The sequence below is a fragment of the Ostrinia nubilalis genome, chromosome 1 (assembly GCF_963855985.1).
Source record: "Ostrinia nubilalis chromosome 1, ilOstNubi1.1, whole genome shotgun sequence".
Lineage (NCBI taxonomy): Eukaryota > Metazoa > Arthropoda > Insecta > Lepidoptera > Crambidae > Ostrinia > Ostrinia nubilalis.
This window is the reverse complement of record NC_087088.1, coordinates 6,395,726-6,419,047: the sequence shown is the minus strand read 5'-3', so window position 1 is coordinate 6,419,047 and position 23,322 is coordinate 6,395,726. Positions and strand designations below refer to the sequence as shown.

At 34.2% G+C, this 23,322-nt stretch overlaps 4 protein-coding genes across 4 annotated transcripts; 1 reads left to right on the top strand and 3 right to left on the bottom strand.

The window, feature by feature from the left end:
- Positions 1-122: 122 nt before the first annotated feature.
- LOC135075365 (uncharacterized) lies at positions 123-2,089 on the bottom strand. Its single transcript, XM_063969814.1, has 4 exons — positions 1,914-2,089; positions 1,168-1,698; positions 825-993; positions 123-479 (listed from the first exon to the last, which is right to left on the bottom strand). The coding sequence occupies exons 1-4, from the start codon at positions 1,981-1,983 to the stop codon at positions 230-232; spliced, it is 1,020 nt and encodes a 339-aa protein (XP_063825884.1). The 5' UTR covers positions 1,984-2,089; the 3' UTR covers positions 123-229.
- Positions 2,090-2,976: 887 nt separating this feature from the next.
- Positions 2,977-8,710, bottom strand: LOC135087907 (histone-lysine N-methyltransferase SETD1A). Its single transcript, XM_063982763.1, has 6 exons — positions 8,540-8,710; positions 7,817-7,909; positions 5,728-5,880; positions 5,176-5,265; positions 4,386-4,718; positions 2,977-4,297 (listed from the first exon to the last, which is right to left on the bottom strand). Exons 2-6 carry the CDS (start codon positions 7,887-7,889, stop codon positions 3,111-3,113), a joined length of 1,836 nt encoding a protein of 611 aa, XP_063838833.1. The 5' UTR covers positions 7,890-7,909; positions 8,540-8,710; the 3' UTR covers positions 2,977-3,110.
- A 5,667-nt stretch (positions 8,711-14,377) lies between these two features.
- Positions 14,378-20,122, top strand: LOC135088050 (uncharacterized). The gene is made up of 5 exons (XM_063982934.1): positions 14,378-14,695; positions 16,695-16,838; positions 18,889-18,981; positions 19,154-19,373; positions 19,693-20,122. The coding sequence occupies exons 1-5, from the start codon at positions 14,626-14,628 to the stop codon at positions 19,952-19,954; spliced, it is 789 nt and encodes a 262-aa protein (XP_063839004.1). The 5' UTR covers positions 14,378-14,625; the 3' UTR covers positions 19,955-20,122.
- Positions 20,118-22,848, bottom strand: LOC135088028 (pancreatic lipase-related protein 2-like). The gene is made up of 6 exons (XM_063982912.1): positions 22,737-22,848; positions 22,260-22,353; positions 21,635-21,783; positions 21,067-21,315; positions 20,392-20,725; positions 20,118-20,213 (listed from the first exon to the last, which is right to left on the bottom strand). Exons 1-6 carry the CDS (start codon positions 22,786-22,788, stop codon positions 20,156-20,158), a joined length of 936 nt encoding a protein of 311 aa, XP_063838982.1. The 5' UTR covers positions 22,789-22,848; the 3' UTR covers positions 20,118-20,155.
- Positions 22,849-23,322: the final 474 nt, after the last annotated feature.

Here is a 23,322-nt window from a genome sequence, read left to right as displayed (position 1 = left end):
CACAGATTGGAACCGGTTCAGTAGAGGCTTGTACCATCAGTATATTATTATGCTAAATACTTTCACATCTTTGTCTTTTTAGTGCTTTTACTTGTTGGTAATTCGGTTGTTTGAAAGACAGATTTAGTTCGAAATAATTTATTCTTATACTACAATAAATACTTAAGCCTAATCCCTTTTAAATAGTTAAATACAGTCTTAAAGTATTCGAAATAGCGTTTCGATCGTTTTAATTTAATTTTCGTCCGTCGAATATGTCCCCAACTGCATCGCCGATTGCGTCTAGAGGACCACCGTCGTCATCGTCGCCTCCACCAAAGATTCCAGGACCGTCTCCGAGAACTGCTCCGGCGGCGTTTCCCAGGAATCCATCATCATCGTCATCATCATCATCGTTGTTCCCGAAGAGATTTACAGGAGCAGGACCTGACGATACTGGCTTCGGTTTCAATCCAGTCTGGACACCGGACGCACCAAGTCTGAAATATTAAAATAACATTAATTTAATTTGGCATCTATATTATGAACGTAAAGTACTACGAGTACTCGTGTCATTACACATTGTTAATAACGTTTTTATAATTTGCAGAAAATTAACGGCAAAAGAAGAAATTTTAAGATAGATATCGTGCAGTAATAAAAAATTTATCTTTACTGACTTAACAAATAACCAATAAAAAGCAATTTATTTACTTTTATGTCCGTGCGTCCAGTAATAAGAAGAGTGTTGGAACTTTAGGATCGTATATCATTATATTATATGGTTATGCCTTCGACTGTGTGATACTAATCGGTTATAAAACATTTTATGGTTAAATACGTACCCGAAACACCTGAACGATGCCGTGTAGACGGGGAAACCGCCTATATCCGCATTTATATCTAAACAAGCAAACGCATTTCTGTTCCGTATGCGAATGTTGGATATTTCTGCACACACGTTCACGAACGGCGCCCTCCTTGGATTGAAACAAATTGGTGGTGGATCACTTGCTAAAACAATAAATAACGTTACGCTAGTCTAAATTATGTTATGCTCATAAATATTGTAAATGTACTACTAAATAAACATAGTTACTATATTAAGTAATTGTAACATCGTTAAATATGAATGCGATTCAGTTTTAAAACATGAATCAATTGGTCATAATTTTCATTGTTTTTTACCTGAAACTCTGCGCCGGACGACGGTGTTGTCATTCAAAGTCATTCTAACGTCGAATATGAAATCCTCAGGAATAAACGTTATGTTACCACATGCTTTCGTGCGGAACCTTTGCAGTATCGCTCCAGTGCAGCATCCACACTGCCCTTGGACGCAAGAGCAGGGGAATCTGATCAATGATCCAGTGACTTGCTGCGGTGCAGCGGTAGTCGCCTCACTTTGGACTACTGATGCTTGTGTGACCAGAGGCGCTGCTTCGGTTGCTATCGCTCCTTGTTGCACCACTGGATCATCCACATGCGAACTGGTACTGGATACCACTCCAGCCAGTTCCGTTACCGCCTCTGTTTCTGGTTCGTCAGCTATGTAGTCATCGTTATCAACATTATTTTCCGGTGGTACATGAACTGGCACGACGACAGTTACAGGAGATTTAAGAACTGGTGTCGGTTTTAGAGCTTCTTTCCAAAGCGCTGCAGGCACTTTAAATTCAATGACTTCGTATGGTTTGTCATCCCCTAATATTATTTCATCTGCAAACACATACATTCACTTAAAATGGGTACATTGTAAGTCAACCTAAATTATGGATATTTTGCGAATTATTAATAAAGTGTGATGGCTCATATCGACTTATTCGAAACTACGTGATGGTAAATAAATATCTAATGCGCCTAATTTATTTCTTAAAAATCTTTATTTTCTAATTAGTTATTTTCCCAAAAAGCAAACCAAATTTTTGACTCACCCGATGCCGCATTGCTGTATTTAAATAATGAATATATTAGATAGATGGTGAACAATTTTGGTGATATCATTTCCTTCACTTAGAATTTATTTGCGTGAAGAACAGTTGCGGTTGGCTTTCTGTCACAAATTGTTTGTCTTGCTACTTAACCTCAGGTATTTAACTGTCTACTAACAAACTCACAATACTTATTTTAAGTTGTCGCTTAATGAAACAAGTTTTAAATTTTAATGCCAGTACAAGAGAAAGTGGTGCCAAAGATCATTAACAATGCTGACTTTCGATACGTGAACAGAATTTTTGTAAGATTCTTTTATCGATTATTTATGATGGGCGTCATTTTAAACGATGCAATATTATGGTACGGTATGAATAAAATAAGGTGATGTCATTTTGAAATCAAATAGTCGTATTAAACGACCTTTCTTTTATGGAAAGGTACTGATTCTATATCTATAGAAGAACGCCTAATTTTGGGCTTCTGTAACCTCTATCATTGGTACTAAATATTAGGGTAAACAGATGCTACGATAATACCTTTTGTAACTTATGGAGTAGGTACAATAAAATTATTGAGTATATTATCTAAATATCTAAATTTAGAATTTAATGTATGTAATTTGTATCAAAATTATTTCGATTTGTCTTAAAATGAAATCTATCACTGCGTTGACTGCGTTGATTTTTATGCAAAAATATCTATGTATGTGAAATTATCATTGGCACAATAACCACGGCTGCTAAATATGGAAATATGACAAGGCGCACCGCCGCAACACGATGCTCATTATGGCGACTTGAAAATGCATTGAGTTTTAAGCATCATGCTGTATTTCTGATACACTTAGCTTCTGAAGGTTCTGGACTATCGTGATTTCGTGTTAGGCACATATAAACTTATGCGCACTTATAATCTTAATATCTTGCAGGTTATTTATTCATTGATCATTAACTATTTCTTTTCCATAAGAGTATGATCCTGATTTAGACAAACTATTCTAATTAATGAATTATTTTGATGTATTTCTCGATTCAGTGTCAGGGATAAATAAATGCACGTAAATAATATTTATAGAATTTATTATTTAATCGGAGGAAGAAATAAATTAAAATAACATTACTATTTACAGTCAATAAATAAGATAAGTACAACAATAAATAGCTTCTACTTCTATTAAGGCTAACTTAATCTAGATGTCATACGTGACCCCACTGTCCACGCATCATTTTGTTTTGTCTTCTTCTATTTTTGTGGTCTCTCATAGATTTTCGCAGTAAAGAGTCCAAGTCATCTAGTCCCAGAATATCGCTGTAGTCGTCATCTTTCTTTCCTCCACGAACTTTGTGATGATTCGGGTTTTTGTTGGGGCGTCTATTTCTACCAAAGACTCCCAACTCTTCACCGACTGTTTCACCGATTTCGGATAAATGAAGAACATCTAAATCGTCAAAGTCAAAACTGCTTCTATGCTTTTTTCTTGGAAGGTCGACTCCAGAATTATCACTTGAAGCCGAATATTCATCTTGTCCCCTGCTTTCTTCACCTTTCATTGATTCTGGGGTCACACTTTCATCGGATTGATCAAGGTCATGAACAATTTGAATCATATTGTCATTTAATTTCTCGTCAGTGGTCGTGGAAAAAGACATTGTTGTTGGCATTTTAGGTGTAATCGTTTCAATTTTTTCAAAATTAATCTCTTCTGAGTTTGTAGATGGCATTTCAGATTCGTTCGCTGTGTTGCTTAAAATGGGTGTAACAGGCATACCTGATAACTGACCAGTGATGTGAGCTAGAGACATTTCGAGACCGGGATCCTCAAAATTCGTGACACTCTTCGCCGTAGTGGCAAATAGATGTTCCACGTTTTGATTCAAGCCAATGATTGGTTCGAATGTCTGGTCAGTATCAACTTCAATCAGTAGCCTTTCAGTGCTCGGCGCGACTGTCGCGGCAGTGGAGGAAGGTGTTACTACGGGTATAGTAACGAGTGGAGCTGGAGTTGTGATCGTTGTGGTGGTCGGAGTGGTCGCTGACTGACTTTCCGCTGTGATTGATGTAGGTGGCCTCCTTGTTGGACGCCTTCTCTTAGAGGGCTTCCTGGTTGGACGCCTATTAACTGGACGAATTTTCAATGTTGTAGTGCGTAGGGGTTTTGGAGTAGTATTTTTAGTGCTTGGCTTTCTACTTGGACGACGTGAGGGTCTCGGCCGCCTTGTCGTGGTAGTTGTAGTGGGGGTAGGAGCCGGTGCTTGCTTCTTTTTATTTTTATTCGCCTTCTTACCACCTGACGAACCAAACAGGTCTCCTAATAAGTCTTCTCCAAGAAGACTAAATCCTGTATAGTCCGCACTGTCAATATCATTTACCGCGTCTAACTCTCCTGAAACAAGAAGAAATGTTTTTGATTGACCCGTTTAAATTGCAAAGTTGGAAAAACCATAAACATTATCTGCTTTAATTTTACTTACCATCATCATCATCATCATCCTCGTCATCATCATCATCATCGTCATCACTACCGAGCCCAAAATCGTCTTCGTCATCATCGTCGTCGTCATCGTCCTCGATTTTTTCGTTTTGCGGTACTAACGGGAGGGGGTCAGCTGGTTCTGTGGTGACTCCTCTGGGTCCGAACTTGAAGCAGGACACTCTGACCGCCGCCTCGACAGCGCTCTTGGATTGAAGTTCCAACCCGAGACAGGCTCTGAACTCTTCGCCAGCGCGTGCAATGTTGTACACTCGTCCACAGAATTTGGATAGTCCGCCCGGTAATGGTAGACAAACTGGGCTCGGTTTTCGACCTGTAAAGGTAAGGTTGTGGTTTTAGTTCCTGTTAAAAATTATACTAATTCAAATTTAACATTTATTAGTTTTTTATTTACTGTCGCGATTATGAAATTATTTAAGTATAAGATTACGAATGAATTACTGACTGAAAATTTACTAAAATATGTATTCAATGTATAGGGTTACACAATTTTAAAGAAAAGAAAGAGCAGAGCCAGAAATCTTATGATTTAATGTTTAACAAAATATACAAATAATAGCGAAGTCCAAATAATACCTACACTTGAAGAAATTAATTACATCGTTAATGCAATAACTTATAAGTCACAAGTATTTGTAACTAAAGAACTTTCCAACTTCATTGTACATCCGTATTTACAATTCATAAAACCGGTGCCATAAATGTGAGGAGAGAGTTTTCTTAAAGTTGTTTTGAAAATGGATATTCCCAAGATTTGTTTGATTACTCACTAGAGAGGGTCCGGTTAGTGATGACCTTCTTTCCGAAGCTTAGTGACACCGACATCTTGTCCCCACTTAGATACATCAGCGAAGCACATCCTGAAAAACATAATTTATTGATTTGAATATAAGACAAGAATCTTGTAGGTACCTACCTAGTTATTTGTTCATAGAAACTGTAATTGTAAATCTAAAAAATATCATTATTGTGTTGCTTGTATTTGTTAACTAGAAAAACTTAATAGGACGAACTGGCGAAATTCCTCGATTAAATATAACAAAACAGACGACAGAAAATGAAGTCTACAGATAGAGTCCTAAAGAATTACTATAATAGTGCTCAAAAAGTAATATTTTCCAAGTTATAAAGTTTTACTTCACATACGAATTTCAACAAATCGTATGTGGGATTTGTACACGATTTGTCTAAATGGTACAAAACACATATGTTTGAATCTTTCACACACGAATATTAGTAGTGTAGTTGCAAATATGAAAGTACGTGTAGACGTTCTGAATTTGAACCTAAATGAAGTACAATTTATAATATTTATTGTTTACCTGGTCCATTCAAATTAACGACAGGCACAGCGAAATCCCGACAGCAGTTGCAGTGCGATTCAGAGCATTTGCAGTATTTGTTGATGCTGTTATCTTCAAGCTTGTCACTGTCGTTCCTGTTCTGAACCGCTTTCTTGTCGTTCTTTTGCTTCCCTGTAAAATTAAGTTTTTACAATTTTCCTTTATAAAAGTTCAACCAACTTGTAAATGTTATGACACAAATATCGTGAATCCTATCATGGGACTCACTTAAATTGGACAATACAAGTAGCGATAAGGTAGGTACTATCATTACAAATCACTATCACATATTTCATTTAATTTGTCGTATACTACTCGTATTATGAATGAAATTAAATAATCTGACAATGTGATAAAAATAAAATCTAAATTATAATGATATCGTATGAAAAGAACAAAGGTAGCGTTTTCATGCGATATACCTAAAAGACTATAACTTTGATATTTTATTAATTTCGTTTAACGGAGAAATTAATCTCTCTTGCAATTATAGACTTTACGTGGTGCTTTTAATAGCAAGATATAAAAATTTTGCGGTTTCGTTTCTTTTAATAGATAAATGTGATTTAGGAGTAAATTCCACGCACGCGCTTTCGTTAAAGGCAAAAAATATTAACGGGTAATTGATTAATTAATGTGACATTTACATGGACTATTTAAGTGTTGTATAATTAATACAGTTTCAAAACTAGTTAGCATTGAAACTTTCCAAATTCGATTTCCATTTCATATAACGTTTCCCTTTTCATTATTAATAAATATCAATCATAAGTCTGTCACACAAAATATTATGATTATACAGCGTAATTTTATTGGTCAATTAATAAACATAAACAAATAATTCATTAACTTTGCAACTCGCTACAGTTATTGACATTACATAATGTTTGTAATAATAGAAAAAAATGCATTAGCGTTCACTAAACTGTTTATTGATATAATGCGTGATTAAAATTTGCAAGTTATTCATAATGTATTATGTATATGTTGGTTAGTTATGTACAAACTTCACGAGACGTTTTTATATGTACAGAATTTGTAGTACTGCAAATATGAAGTAACATAAATTATTAATGGTGTGCATGGGTAAGTCTACTATTTATGTATGAAATTATGTTAGAACTATTAAATTTGCCACGATTACTTTCAAAACGTAAATCTATGTCCATAAAATAAAAATAAATACATAAAATTATTAAAATGTATAAAAATTTCATTACAAAATAACACATTTATGTAATCACAACACAAAATGTCACAGTTTAAGATTTATGTGTCATTGACACAGTACAGTGCCAATGTCAATTCAAAGCGGTAGCGATAGAGTAACTAAATAAGCTGATGATTACTTTGTGGTGAAAAACTGTCCATCCATTGTAAATCCATTGCGAATTGTAATCTTTGAATGTCTTTGACAAACAAGTTAAAAACTATTCCAGTCTGTTACATATGAAATAATGTTTTTATACAATCGTAATAATGCAATATGCAATTGACATAAAATTGACAATTGCATTGTTTTGCTGAATGATTCATAAATGGTCAAAGAAATTAATTTCCTTGTACGCTGATTGACACTTGCACGCGGCGATTTGTTAATAAAACGCATTTTAACTGAGAATCGATCGAAAATCATCAGTAATTTACGAACAACTTTCACGAGATCGAATTCGTTTAAGTTTATTGAACGTGTTCTCATGCATATAAATGTGTCTTACTTACTCGTACCTATTACATACATCACAACATATACTTAGAACCTTAAGTGTATAAGTATAAAGGCGAAAATCTCCAAACCTAGCTATAGCCTACGCTCTTGTCCGCTTACCTATATAGATATAGAGAGTTCAAGTTCAGAGGGTTGCTATTGTTTATATTATCTACAACCACAGTGCATACACAAATTTCAAAATGTTTTTTGCAATGTTTTAGGTATATCAACTACTATACTTTATCGTTTTCGGGTCCAAAATCCTATAATTTTCAAAGCGTGAATTTTGCTACGAACGTAACTACTCGTATATGATGCAAAAAATTCTTAAATAACTAAATAACAAGAGATACTTACTGATGTTTTTAGACGCAGCAAAGGCTAGCAGCACGAATATGAGTAAAAGCTCGAATACCAGGGAGAGCTTCATTTTGAAGTCTGGCTCCCGGTCTGTGGAGAAAAAAAAAAGATTAAACAAAACTTTCAACTTTCACAAAATCGTTTTCTCTACAATAACTTTTATTTCGCTAATCGTATCTATAATTTAGGAGAAAATTAATTAATTAAAAAAATACTACACTTGAAAATAATAATTATTGTGAACTGATTATGAATTATAAGCGTTGTTAAACGTTAATGAACTTCGTTTCCTTTTTTCGGTTTTAAGCACTTTTTTTATATCATAAAATTAAGTTTAAAAAATATGATAATGTATAATCTAGGTCAATGTTGTCTTTACTAATGTAAAAAACGTGGATAATTATTTTATTTTGCTAACACAATAGCTATAACACAGTATTAATATCAATATTTATATTTAACCTTGGTAAATACTTCAATAAATTTTTTGATAGCCACATAAATAGTGCTTTCTTTCACTACCTGCAAATTGTTACGGAAAAAGTGGGTTAGAAATCCACTGACGCGTTGAAGTCTTTTCCTCTAGGCAGTAGAGCACGCTCCAAACACACTTTATAAATCTGAATTTTTGAATGAAAACCGAGTTTTTATAAATAATAACACCACAATTTTAAAAAATAACTAAATTTGTTTTTAAAATCATAATATAAACAAACCAACCTTGTATCAGAAGCTGCTATGCGCCGTAAAGTTTATCAATCACAAACGATAGAAATCTCCGTTGAAGTCACACCTCGACGAGCGTTCACGACCAATTAAATATAATTATAAGACACCAACAAACCCTAAAACGTAGACGGGGCCGGTGTAAAAGCAACACTGATTTGTTAACGTCGTTCGCGCCCAGAGAAATGCTGTGACGTATGAAAGACGAGAAAGGAAAACTGCCGGTTTCCATCTCTCTCGTGCAACATACAGTAGAGCGGGACAAACTAGACCAGGGACGCACTTGGTCGCATAAGTGGAATTCAGTGTCAATCGGACTGTTAGTTTTATAATGACATGTGGCCAACATAAAGGAAATGAGATTTGAATGAAAACGACATTAACACATTTATTGGTCTACTCATTCGTAGTGGTTTGGTGGTCTTGTAAAATTATACTGCTCAATTTTACTCTTTTATACTTATTAATAGTAATATTCCTGACTTTTTTATTTGAATATATGCATATTTGTATGACTTATACCAAACTTTGTAAACCCAAGTTTTGTTTAAACTACGAGTATAATACATATTTCGTACAAAAAATGTAAGCAAAAGTACGATATTTTACTAATCTCAGCTTACCTATTTAGAACTTTGTTCTTCTGTTGTTTCAATAGTTTGTTAATTAATTATACCAACCGAATTGAGAACCTCCTTTTGTTAAAATCGGTTAAAAAGATCTAAAACTGTTAAGGTTTTGTTTCTCATTACCTGTAAGGTCACGTACAAATATTTTAATTTAAAAAATCTACAATGAACTGAAAATTAGTACCCGCAGTACGGTACTGGAAAAATTACATTGTAATTGATTGATCGATTATAACGAAGCCCATCAGGAAGTATATTTTTGCGAATATATTCTGACCGAATTACCTAACTTTATGAATCATGCCAAAGATGGACTTGAAAGATATTAGACACGAATGTCAACACTTCAATTATAAGTTGTGTTACATTATTCTATATTAACCCTTAACCAGGGGTCTCTCAGACTCCGGTGAATTTGTTAAAATAAAGGAGTAATTTAGCCTTTGATAAAATCTGAATTTTGTAATCTTTATTGTTTATCTAAACCTATTCTGCTTTCAGTGAAACTGTAAGAATTGGTATTAAACGTCAGTTTTATTAAAACTACCTGTTCTCGTTATTCCTCTAATAAGTTCCTATGAATTACGTTTCCATTTCTAGTATATTCTAGAATTACCATAAACAGTGCATTGCTCTCGCATATAGTGAAGTTACATTGAATTGGTTATATAAAGTTGTTATGAGCAGCAAAAACAAAAAGCTTGAATGTTTTGTGTCAAATCATTAACTTGGGCTGGAGGTATATCATAACAGGTATATCTTAGCAATAAGTTGATTAGTTAAGCCTATCTATTCTCTGTCTTCTGTAAATGAACCATTTAGAACCTACCATAAGTGTCACATGCTTTTCTTAAAGCGGCCTTCATCATACGTAATTCCTGTAACTGACACAGCACTGCTAGAAGACTTCACTAGGACTCGTAAATTTTCCTTAACCCTCAGTGTTGCACTAAAAAGTATTTTTATCTATGACGTTATTGACGTTGCTCCAAAATCTATTCTTGATACTATGAAAGAGCTATTAAATATATTACAAAGAAGTAGCTGTTAGTTTTGTATTAAATCAAATAAAGGTTTCATTCATTCACTCACACGCTCCATCGTAGCACTTTTGAGGGGCCGATTCTCGTGACATCACTACAACAAGGTTGACGTCGCCCAATAATCTCAAACGTACGGGCCACGGTCACTTTCTACCAGAGAAAGTAGTCAGGAGTGAATCGTCTGGATATCTGTTTTTATTTGTTTTACCAATCCGATCCGTTCTCTGGCAGTTATTACGACTGTGCTAATATGTTGTGTAAGAGTTATCTGACTTAACTGGTCATATGTTGTTCAGCTTGTATTTGTATGTAAGTCTGTTGCATTCGCCGATTATGTATTTTTCTTCAGTTTGCAGCTATTACGGTGTTTGAACAGGTTGGGCTTAACTTGCTTTGGGGAAAATCCTTTTTTTACGTCGAATATTTGCATTCAACGATTGCCTAGGTATTATATTTTTTCTTAGAAAAGTAAAATTACTTCTTATGATTCTTAAAAGGCTTCCTAACATTAACTCAGGTAGAGTTGGTAGAGTCTACTCATTAAAATCATCATGAGAAAACTAAGGCTTTCAAAAAAAGTCTTTCGTTCGTTCGTTCGTTTCAGCCAAATGACGTCTACTGCTGGACAATGGCCTCCCCAAGGATTTCCAAAATAACCGGCCCTGCGCCGCCTGCATCCAAATAAAAAAATAACTACAGTATAATAATCCTTGAAGAATATATGTGCTACAATTTACTTCAAGGATTACAGCAAACAAAAATCATTTGATAGTTTCGAAATCATCAGATAAAATTACCGCTTTTTACTTCGCAATCTTTTCATATAAGATGTGTACCAAGCGTGCAGATCACGGATAAAATAATGTCGTGACGTTTAAATAATAAGATACTAGTAATTCTATGGAATCGAGCCGGGTACCATGACGCTATGTGAGGGCAATGATCTCGATCTAGGGCAGTGGCGCGCGATGCACTCGCGCGCATATGTCGTGAAGCGCAGCATGCTGGCTCTAGTGAAGTGCATCCGTATTCGGAATTTACTCAAGATAAGTCACTCGTTAGTAGCTAATTATCACGTGATATTCATTAGATGTCTTATTTTAAGCCAAACAACGAAATTGTGAATGTTTGTACTCGTATTTACCAATACATTGACTGTTAATTAAGTCTGGTAATAAAAAATAATAACGCAAATAAACCTTAGAATTAATATGTATTACGAGTGCTCCTGACAATTATGTTACATGCAATGTACTGTGATAATGTCAGAAAAAACGAGCAAATGTTTGACTTACTAGTACCTATACAACTTTTTGATACACTTTGAAAAAAAGCTAGTTCATTCAGATTAGACAATCTGATTGGAATTGGATGGTCCTTGATGACAAATATGAACGCATGCCAAAAATAAATAATGCATTTATGGTCACGGGTGCTAACGTCGTTATTACGTAACAAGTTGATATTCAAAACAAATAATGTATCGTGAATTAAATAATACAGTGATTCACGCACGCAGTGAAAGCCACAACACTACCAACCTCGGTTGCAGTCACAGAGTACTGCAGCTTTCTATAAAGGAGAGTTTTCAATATTTTTTTTAGATAAAACTCATGACTTTTCCACCATAGAAAAAGTTTCGCCTAAACCAGCTATTAATATTTACACAAAATTCAAATTCTAAATCATTAAGTAGTTAAGAAACAGAACATGGTCTGACAATCATTCAAATTAATCCTTCTTCAAAGAACTTTCATCGTCATTATAAATCGATTATTAAAATTATAACTTCCTTACTCTCTCGCTGTCTTGACTATGAATTGAGATTGATAGCATGTTGTTATGAAGACAGTTTCTAGTCACTTAGTACATGTTATGATTTCCATTACGTGTCTCTATTACCACTGACATTACAGCTTTGGTCACAGTGCATTAGGTCTCGTGGTAAGGATCGCATTGATGAAGTGCTTTCTTACGTCTCAGTCAGTCGTAAGCGATGGAAAGCACTATATGCCGTCATCATCAAAATTGGAAATGTTGTACGAAAGTGTTACTTCGGAAAGTATAGGTCGGAACTTCATATCAATCAATAATTCTTTTGCATACCCAAATGGAAAGCAATGACTTCTCGAATATAAAAAATCGCACAGAACAAAATCCAAAGCTTGATTCAGTTTTAAGCATAGCTTGAAGCTCTATTAGCTAAATTTCAATATTGAGACCAAAGACAGGACACAAACCGAGTTTGAAATACATAGAATCGAGTGTTAAAAAACTATGTGGCTTTAACTTCAACCCCACATAAAAAGTTGGTATTGAGCATTTTATTAACTTACTTGAGGTCTCTTAGATGGGGCAGAGGGCGTCCACAACAGTCCTCCATCGCGTTTGGTCTTGAGCTTCGCGTTTGATCTCGTTCCAGGTCTTGCCTATTTTCTTCACCTCGTCTGCTACAGTGCGCCGTCAAGTTTGCATTTTATTAAATGAACTTAAGTATATTTACTTTAAAAAAACATACTCTGTATTATGTCGACTGTAATGTGATGTGCTAAAACACCGGAGTGCTTATTTTTCTAATGCAATTATAAAAATGATGACCAACTAATTTCCGTTGCGGCGCATCGCACTTCATCATACAAAGTGACATTAAAGTACTTTACTAATGCGCTACAAACCGCGTCGTGTAGTCACGGCGTATATCATGTATTTTTTTTCAACAACATGAACATAATATGATTTAATTAATTGAATGCTATTTTATTGTAAGGTAGAGTTAACATTTCATAAAACATTTTTTATTGATCTGTTTTTTATTAAGTTTTTTTTTTGTTGAAAAATACTTTCTGCGTGTAACAGCAATTAATATTTTGTTTCGGAACATTCACTAAGTACTTCTGTACATTGTACAACGTTACATTTTATAAAAATATGTTTTGACCACGAGTATTGGGTAGGTAGTTTATTGTTAGTTCCGTTCCTTGATATTGATGTTCTAACCATAAACGATACAAATTCAAAATTATGTATGTGGTGTAGTGGTTCAGAACGGACTACTATGCCGAGAGGTCCCGGGTTCGATTCCCGGCCGGGCAGAAATTGAAACGATAAATTTTAATTTCTGTGACGGGTCTGGGTGTTTTCTATGTATAATATGTATGTATTTACAAATAAAAAGTATTTAAGTATGTTTATATCCGTTGTCTAGTACCCATAGTACAAGCTTTGCTTAATTTGGGACTAGAGGCGCAGTGTAAAATGTCCAAGGATATTTATTTATGTATTTATTTATTCATCGTTATTTAAACGATTTTAGACTTATACTTAAGTCTAAAGCATAAGAAGAATACTGGCACTGGCCTCAACTCGGAAAGAAAAATCCTAAATAAAACAAAATACCGAAAACTGCATTTGTACTAAGTAGATCTGTAAGTAATCTTGTTAAAAACGTGTAAGCTTGACGCATCTAGATTGCGATGTTCTATTGTTTTAAATGGAACTACGAGTACTCGTATAATGGCTAACGGTTAAAACTAAAAAATAATGAAGAAAGCCTATCATTAACGTCACTATAGCCTTTTACATGGATTAAATAAAAATGATGGCGGATAACACTACTTACCTACTGCAATTAGGAGAAAAAGAAATCACGTCGTTTCTCATCTAATATAGATACGATGTCACAATGAAGGGTCTGTTTGATTTCGTGGATATGCCTTTTGTATGATGATATGATATGAGATGATACCTTCTTCTTTAGTTTTAGAAAGATATAAGATCTTTAGGGGACCAGGTTTTACATAATATTAATAAGTTTTTGTACGATTTAATAATACTAAATTACCACATATAGGTCCTTAGAGATAAATATGTAGAGTTCCGTCAAGAAAGTAACAAAATATATTTGAAGAGATATTAATTTAGAATTGTATTGAGAAGAATTTTCTAAAACTTTTATAAAAAAAACATGCGTGCTGTAAACTCATTGGTTCATGACTGTTCGATGTGCAGACTTGTACCTATTATACAGTTTATTGGCTTTTTCTATTTCTAAGAATAGCCTTTGATGAGTGCACTAACACGGCTGTAGCATAAACCGGTCATGCTCTGCTGAGTGGTTGTACTCGAAAAGCGTTTTTTACCAAAACGTTCGAAAACGTAAACACTCTCACGTTGCTTTCTCGATGCATCTCACTGATGCATGTCATTACTGCTGCGTTATGCTTTATTTAAATTTCACCTTCTATTGTGAGTGAGGTGAAACGTGAGGCGAGATTGTGGAAAGGAGCAGTGTCTGCTTGGCTGTGGTGACGGCTTGTCGACCTAAGAAGCTGTTGTCCTTAACGGCTATTAAAATTCATAAGTTAATAAAATCATTTTATTCTTTTTTTTTTGTGAGTGTCGTCACACGATGTCGATCAAATTGTCGGTCGCGGTTTTGCTAGTAGCGGTCGCTGTGACGCAGTGTGCAAACATTTTAGGTAAGTACTTTCATTGATATGAGTACTTGATTGGAATGTGTGGGTCATTATGCATTAGATTTGAAATGGTCAGCGATCGCGGTGCTTTGTGTTATGAATGAGAATTGCTAATTATCGCATCGCATTAAAATGAGCTGTTATTAATTCATGTTAGTAAAGTTTATGGTGGTAAATTAGTTTTTATCGTCATGTTTTTGTTTTGACCAATTAAACGAGTATTTATTTAATTTACTTAAAAAAGGACTGACTTAACGTGTTTACAAATAAACGTTTTATACAACACAGACATAACACATTATCTAAGGGTGAAAACTTTTATCAAAATATTATCTGAATAGTTTTTGAGTTAAACTACTCGTAACGATAATTATTTTATCAAAACGTATTTTTGCGAGCAATTCAAAATTGAAACGTTTATTTTTATCGACAACGAAAAACAGACCTTTATATGCAGCATTTAAGTATTTGAATTCGCCACTTTCAGCAAAACTTTCTGTCATTAGTGTTCTTAAAAAGGGTATTATACTTAGGTTCTAGTGCCTTAATGATAAGTAGTGTAATTAACTTACATTCAAATAAAACTATATAACAATACTAATGTGTGCATTGTTTTAAATTAATGCAAATATGGGTACATCGTATGTATAATTTAAACAACAATAAGCTAGTTACCGTACATTGTATAAAGAAACCAGCTTTCGATATAATATTATAACTGCAGTGACATATTTAATTTCATAACAAAGCACCGTATCGCTCGCCACAGAAGTCAGCAGTGAAAGTAGAAACTCGAAAGTGCTAGAATAATTTTAGGCAGCGTATTACCATAATACGAGAGACGCATGCCGGCATTACATAAACCATTGTGCTCCGATATGACTGCAGTTACGCTTGTTGCGTGAATGACAGCTCGGACACAAAAGCATTGAATGCGGCTTTTGCCATAATGCCTTTGGCACGCTTTTTAAAGTAATCTGTAGAGACAGTAACAGAACCATTCAATGGTAATAACCAATAATACTAAATATCTCTGTTTTGCTCAAGGTCAGCTGGTAGAGAATGACGTATGGCATTAAGCTCGCCTTTTTGTACAGAACATTGTTGTGTGTGCAATAAAGTCTTTAAATAAATAAATAAATAATAGGTCATTGGTATGCTTATATGCTTTTCTATAGAAATAGGTAAGTATACATACTAGGTAGGTATACTCGTATGACTTATTATTTTTATAAGAAAGCTTATTCGATATTACCGACTCTTTGAAACAGCTGCTTGGAAGTTATTTTTTTAAAAGTTTTCATAACTAAACACGGAGGTTTATGTATTGTTAATAGAAATGATTTTGCAAGAAAATATAGAGTCCCAAGTGCTACAATGGCAATTGTACTGCATTAGAGAGCTACTTAACTAATCAGTCTACCAAGAACTGCATTACTTTTAAGTGCTTTCCTAGAATTTACACATTAGTAAATGTTCAAACCTCTCTAGAACCAGTACACAAGCACTTCGTCCTACTTAATTCAGACTTATCGAACTCTCAAGTCAGAAATTTCTCTTCATGCACTGCACTTTCCTTTGCACAGCCCACTTTATACGTTTCAGAGAAATTTTACTGGAAGTAAAGACCTAGATCTACCTAACTGGTTCAGTTGTTTTGAATATTAATATCAATTAGGTACGAGTATATTGAGGAAGTACCAGGAAAAAAATTAATATTACCATGTCTCGTTATGGATATCAATCTTCAGACTTCCGTTTTTAAATAGAAAATAGCTAATAGATAATCTAATTAAATAGGTACCTACTCGTAAACTTATGTAAACGCAAAAGTTGGTGATGATGGTGGATAGTTGTTTGTTTCTTGTTTATGTAAAAACAAAGGGTTAGTTTTTATGAAACTTTACATATCGATCCACTAACTCGAAGTTACGAGATAATTGTATAGCTATGGGTAAGGATAATAAAGTAGAATTAAGACTAGAAATATTGACTGTTACAGATTATTTCAACTTTGAAAATGCCAAGGATCTGATCGAGGTGCCGAAGCAGCGCGAGCAGAATGACAGAACCTGCGCGTGCAAGGGCCCTGCCTGCGTTTGCTGCGTGAACTTCAACATCACTTTCGTGGATTTGGGCGGCCCAGGTAAACGTTAACAGGTTATTAAAAAAAATGCCCGTTTTCACCATCCCTAATTTTTAAGTGACCCCTATGGTAACACATAACAGGAATTTTGTTTTCAGGAATGTTGTTTGGTGAAAACGGGCACGAGTCTTCCTTTTCTTTTCCCAAGCCTTTTTTCCCATTATTAGGGGTCGGCTCTCCTTGTTCTGAGGCGCCAGGACAGTTTGTTCTTGGTTATCAAAATCTTTGATTGAGTTAAATTCTTAAGAGCGTTTACGCCGTTTGGCGCAAAAACAGTACTTATTCAACTCGATACAATCATTAACCAGTTAATATTACAAATATGTTATAGGCATAAATAATTAGGTAATATCATCGTCTAAATAGTTAGTTGAGAAAATATTTCTATTAATATAGTATTTAAGAATTCTGAAAGTTTACAAGCTGAAATTTTTATAAAAATACTGTGAAAACGATATAACAAACATTTATATCCTATAGCATTGGTCCTTAGGCAAATAGTTAGTTGAGAAAATTCTTAGATAAAATTCTTAAGCATTTTACAATAAGAAATCACAAATTCAATGAACGTGAAATACCCAAAAATCAAAGTGATTTTTACACCATTATTCTTCTTTAATTCAACATAAAAATAGCCTAATATAATAAAATAACATCTTCTTTAAAATATTTACTTTGAAACGATATACAGTGTGAGTCACGTTAAAGTGTACATATGAAAATAGATAAAACTAGACCTATTTTTATCGACAAAAAAGAGGTCAAAAAATGTTTGAGTTTTTTTTTTATTTTTTTATAGAATTTTTTTTCTTCCAATTACTTATTGTAAAGAAAACGTAGTAACTTTTAAACTAAGCGGTATATCCTGATAAAATAAAAATAGTAATAATGCTAAATAACAGGCGATACTAAAAAATACATAAAATACACCAAAAAGGCCAACAAATAATAAAAAATTCTACTTTTTGAAAAAAAACTGCTTTTAAATTCGTGTTTTTTTGGTTATTTGATATATTTCTCCAAAAAATGCCCCTATAACCGGTAGTTTTTATTACTTTTTATTATTCTCTATCGTATTACCTTCGTAATACCAAAAGTCGCATGTCTCTATCCCTATCACAACATTTGCTATGATTGTTTGAACTTAGGCCTGCCACAACATTATTCTCCGCTACAGGTAGAGACAATTTTAATTTTAACTAAAATGCTTATTTTACTTCGAAATCTTTTGTTTTTATTTGAAATCTAACTTGTCTTTATCAAAATTACAAATCTAGAGCCATTTTCAGTTTCGTTGTTAACGAAGCTTTGAATGGCGCGCCCGAAGAGGCTTAGTTCAAACGATCATTGCAAACGTTGTGATAGGGATAGAGACATGCGATTTTTAGTTTTACGAAGGTAATACGATAGAGAATAATACAAAGTAATAAAAACTACCGGTTATAGGGGCATTTTTTGGAGAAATTTATCAAATAACCAAAAAAACACGAATTTTAAAGCAGTTTTTTTTTCAAAAAGTATTATTTTTTATTACTTGTTGGCCTTTTTTGTGTATTTTATGTATTTTTTTAGTATCGCCTGCTATTTACCATTATTACTGTTTTTATTTTATCAGGATATACCTCTTAGTTTAAAATTTATTACGTTTTCTTTACAATAAGTAATTGGAAGAAAAAAATTCTATAATTTTTTTTTAAAAAATCTCAAAAATTTTTTGACCTCTTTTTTGTCGATAAAAATAGGTCTAGTTTCATCTATTTTCATATGTACACTTTAACGTGACTCACACTGTATAATTCATTGTTATTGTTTTGCTATAAACATTTGAAAACTATTAAAAAACGCCGCGCGCGAATCATTTCCAATGATGCCCCTTGAAACGCCGCGCTTTGCGTAAACGCTCTTAATATTATGTAGAAAAATAAAACAAAACAATCACAAATGAAAATCAAATAATAAATAATCAATTTACAAGTAGTACTCTTGAATCAACATATCTTACAGGTCTGATTGATTGACTGATCCAATATTGTTTCATTTATATTTCCAGGATGCGTTCACATGAAGTACATTTCACCGGAGGAAGGGTTTTCAGTCAACGTTTCATATGGAAAAAATCTCCTACACAGCGCGAAGATACAAGGTAAAACGGTACAATTATTATACGTAAATTTTGTACGAATTTCTTTATTTTGTACGAACTTCAGTTCATGTTTCTTACCTACTGTATTAATAGTACCATCTTTGAGAATTGCGCCAAGCTCCTAAGTAAACAGATTTCTCTTACCTACAACTTTGCTAATACATCTCCGCAGGTACCAACCCAGCCCCAATCTGCTTAGAGGTCTTCGGAAGGTTTGCCCAAGTCTGTGCCAAGTTCAGTGATATGGCCCCCACAGCTGACGGCCTAAGAGGCTGCCTAGACTTGGAGCCTAGAATCTTGGGTGATAAGCAGTTGGAATTCCCAATCGGCTGCTTCAGATCTAAGTCTGGGGGCATGGAAATGGAAGACCCGCCAGCTGAAGAAACTGAGACGTAAGTAGAAAATTATTGAGTTCAGGAAATCATAATTTAACATTATTGTTGTTGTCGATACGACAAGAAGATTAATGATATTTTTATTGTCACATTTTCACTTTATGCGGCACATTTCAAAAGAAGTATTTTTGTTGAATGTCAAGTAACAACTACATATATCGGTTGCATTGTTTTGTTACTCTAAATGCAATTGCAGTTTAATCACATCAAATAAGTTAAAATTGAGTTCCCTACTTAACTACTTAATAATTGTAAATCAGTCTTAATTGAATAATATTAAAACAATATTAATGAAAAAATATTTTATTAATTCCAGTACGACTGAAGGCGAAGACACCGAAAACTCGGACAGTGAAGACAGCCAAGGATTCAACGCAGAATCCTTCCTCCTTGAGATATACCAGACAGCAGAACAAGGTGTGGCCTTCCTATCAAGTCTCCTAGACCTCCCTAACAAACTGAATTCTACAAAACCCGCTACAGAAGCCACTACAGCAAAAACTGATGATGACACCACCCCATCACCAACCTCTCAGAGGAGAGCACCAAAGTACATAAAACACCCCAACCAATTGTGATAAATTAATCCTAATTCTTATATAAGTACAAATCACTATCTCTTAGACGTAATTTAGCTTGCCACTGTATGTGAGAGTGCTTTAAATGCTACGCATAATGATCCTATTTATTGCTTTAAGTTATGTAACAATGTTTAAGTATTTGAGGTAATAAATGACGAAAGAAAGTGTCTTAGTTTGCTTTATTCAATTAAGATTTAATTAATCTTGGGAAAATGGTGGCGCAGCGTTGGTCTCAAGCCAAAAGACACCGCGTCTCCTGGAAAAAAAAGAGAAATTAATTAATAGCTAATTAAAACGAAACCGGTTATCAGTTATCAGCTTTTTGTTCATACATGACTGATAAAGTAACTTTGTGTAGGTTTAAATAAACGTGATTGTTAAAAACAAATGAATCAACTAGGTATGTATCAAAAAGTAGGCCTGAAATTTTTTACCCGGTCTTCGGTTCCAGTCCGCCCATTTCCAAGCGGCCTGGCAAAGTATTGCATGCTCCCGCCACAGCAAGGTAGAAGTTTATACATTCCTGACCAGTGAAACCACCAGTGCCAAGGGACTCGGCGAAGTAGAAGAAGCTCCTATCGTGGTCGCAGGAGTTGGAATTGCATCCAGGCATGGAAATACCGCCGTTAGGGTAGAAGTCCGCATGAGCTATGTCAGCTAGGAAACCGTTGACGCCGGTGTTGGTGTGAATAACTTCGGTGTAGACTGCGTCGTTGGGACGGAATCGTAGGAGGTTGTTTGCCCAGCCGATGAGGGAGGGGTCCAAACCTGTTAGGGACAAAATTTTTATCATTTGAAAAGATTATTAAGACCGGTATTAAGAAACGATATTTTAATTAAATCTACTCTCAAGAATAGACTGGTTTAAGCAAGTGACGAATATGATCGAAATATGAAAAAAGTACTTTTATTTTATTGATTTTTTTAAACTAACGGGCCCAAGACTACAATAAGCAAAGTGTCGTTTGGTCTGACACCACTTTTTTTTTAATTTGATGCATATTCATTTGTTCCTTATTTATTTAAAAGGTCTCTCAATGTCTGGGTTTTCGATGGTTGTTGCACCTACGTCATTCAAAAGTTAACGTATGAGTACGAATATATCTCACCGGTAAGATAAGCGACACCTCTTCCCAAATTCCTAGACACCATTGCAGCCTGATGTCCACCAACGCCATGTCCGATAATGTGGTACTGCTCCAGAGTACTGCCGCTGGCTTCGTTCAGCCATTCTATAAAGTTGGCGACGGCCCCAGCAGAGAGCACCGTGTTGCGGACCAGCAGGTTGGTGTTGATGGCAGAAGCTCCTGCACTCCAGTCGACCACTATGACGTTGACGTCTTCGGCTGCGAGGTATGCTGTGAACAAAGGCACACTTTAGTGTGGAGACGTTAATATTTATAGGCAGAGCGATGAATTTTTGATTAATTATATGGATTCACAAATCTAGCCACGTACAGTTGTAAAGCATTTAATCATTACGTGTGGACATAATTTATTGCTGTTGTCATATACAATATGGCGTACTGATATCAATGGAAGCTTGTCAAGCACGATGCAGATAGAAAGCCCTATGGCTTGCACCACAAGATCATACAGTAACACAGTCCCTGACACATTATAGATTTTATTTTAATGCTAACTTGTATTATAACGTAGACTTAGACTTATCCTAACCTGCAACCACCACAGTGTTGAAGTCAGATACAGCATTGTCCCTCCAGCCGTGGATCAGGACTACGGTCTTCTTATCGCTGCTATAGTTGCTATTCTGTAGTAGTGCAGCATTGTTATTCAGAAGAGGTTGGCTGAGAGACGGATTCGCTCTACGAAAAAAAACATACAGTCGAATTGAGAACCATACATAACATACAGTCGAATTGGCATTTTTGAAGTCGATTGAAAATACAATTTAGTCTAATTGAATTTTAATCAAAATGAAAATTCTAAGAAATGTCTAATGAAATTAAAATTAAACAATTTAACACAGCAATAAACAATATCGAATTTATATTAACAAGCTATTTTTAATCAAATTAATAGCAATAAATAATATTGATTTGAACAAAAGAGGAACCAACAGTATTTTTCCAATAATTAAATTGTCTAATAAATATGATATAATTTTCCAATACAATTTAAGTAGGTATTTTGAGTTGAGACGTGGCAATTAGTTTCTGTTATTTTAAAGTTACTGTTTAATTTTTTTCGACATTTTTAAAAATAAATTATAACACCACTTATTTCTTAGGAAGCAGTATTTGTTCATTTTGAGTATAATATCATCAATCTTTTACTTTACCTACTAAAGAGGTGATACGCATTAGCAGTAGCGGGGCTATATCTGGCACCTTCTTGGGCATCCTCCAAGAGAGCAGTGGACCCTGCAGGTAATGCTAGAAAAAGAAAAAAGTTATTCAGCACGAAAATAATAAATGCAAATAAACTAAAACTGAAAAAAAAAATCAAAAAGAAAAAGTCCTTTATTCCAGTAACTATAGGGAAATTTCCATGGAAAATTCTTGAATCTTTTTGGAGATTTGAATAGACTGATAGCAACATTGTGGTTAATCAAATTACAACATATTAAAATTGCATGATAAATAATTAATTTACTTACTTACTAGGACAATAGAACCACGCCGTTTACAGCTAAATTATTAGGTACATTTGATAATTATTTTTATTGCTCCTTTATTAATACGACTTGTTAATTGGGCCAGTTAAAATAAAAATAGTATAATCAATAATAATTACAGGTAAAATAGTTATAACATACCAGATCCAAGCGCGACAATACCAATAAAAATTAAGCAACTAAACGTCCACATGATTGCGAAACACTGCTCTAAGTATTGGTTATTGAATATTCCCTTTTATCTACCAATTTAATCAAAGTATTACCATATAATCCTTCTTTGGCTTAACCAACGTGGATTAACGTATTTCCAATATCCAGGTGTCCATGTAAATAAATTATTACCTGGCAACATACATGATTTACGTCAATACATTATCATTATAGATAATAATCTAATTATAACATAGATACTTATTCCTTTATTTACAAAAGTTAATATATTTGGCTATTTATTTTAACAAAAATACACTGACAGCTCTGTAAGATTATGTAAATTTTCTGAAAATCCCAATTATAGGCACTTAGAAATCGCAGAGGTATACCTAAATTTCTTTAAAAAAAAACCACATTATCTAGAAAGGTTTACTGTATATAAAAAGTTAAAGATGTTTCGTCCCATTTGTTGCGGAAAATCTTATTAAAAATATAACAATGTCCTAAAACTCCTGAGATTTGTTTGTACCACGATACGAATGCTGCTAAGAACAAAAATCTATTTTGGACC

What these genes read in the sequence shown, in the direction of transcription:
- LOC135087907 (XM_063982763.1), bottom strand. Translation starts at nt 7,889, where the DNA reads ATGAAGCTCTCCCTGGTATTCGAGCTTTTACTCATATTCGTGCTGCTA. An exon ending in CGTTAATTTGAATGGACCAG is followed by an intron (nt 5,266 to 5,727) that starts GTAAACAATAAA and finishes TATGTTTTTCAG; the next exon opens with GATGTGCTTCGCTGATGTAT. An exon ending in CACTAACCGGACCCTCTCTA is followed by an intron (nt 4,719 to 5,175) that starts GTGAGTAATCAA and finishes TTACCTTTACAG; the next exon opens with GTCGAAAACCGAGCCCAGTT.
- LOC135088050 (XM_063982934.1), top strand. Translation starts at nt 14,626, where the DNA reads ATGTCGATCAAATTGTCGGTCGCGGTTTTGCTAGTAGCGGTCGCTGTG. An exon ending in ACACAGCGCGAAGATACAAG is followed by an intron (nt 18,982 to 19,153) that starts GTAAAACGGTAC and finishes ACATCTCCGCAG; the next exon opens with GTACCAACCCAGCCCCAATC. An exon ending in CCAGCTGAAGAAACTGAGAC is followed by an intron (nt 19,374 to 19,692) that starts GTAAGTAGAAAA and finishes TATTAATTCCAG; the next exon opens with TACGACTGAAGGCGAAGACA.
- LOC135088028 (XM_063982912.1), bottom strand. Translation starts at nt 22,788, where the DNA reads ATGTGGACGTTTAGTTGCTTAATTTTTATTGGTATTGTCGCGCTTGGA. An exon ending in CAACACTGTGGTGGTTGCAG is followed by an intron (nt 21,316 to 21,634) that starts GTTAGGATAAGT and finishes CTTTGTTCACAG; the next exon opens with CATACCTCGCAGCCGAAGAC. An exon ending in GGACTGGAACCGAAGACCGG is followed by an intron (nt 20,214 to 20,391) that starts GTAAAAAATTTC and finishes TTTTTTTTCCAG; the next exon opens with GAGACGCGGTGTCTTTTGGC.
- LOC135075365 (XM_063969814.1), bottom strand. Translation starts at nt 1,983, where the DNA reads ATGATATCACCAAAATTGTTCACCATCTATCTAATATATTCATTATTT. An exon ending in ATACAGCAATGCGGCATCGG is followed by an intron (nt 1,699 to 1,913) that starts GTGAGTCAAAAA and finishes ATGTGTTTGCAG; the next exon opens with ATGAAATAATATTAGGGGAT. An exon ending in GCATCGTTCAGGTGTTTCGG is followed by an intron (nt 480 to 824) that starts GTACGTATTTAA and finishes TTAATATTTCAG; the next exon opens with ACTTGGTGCGTCCGGTGTCC.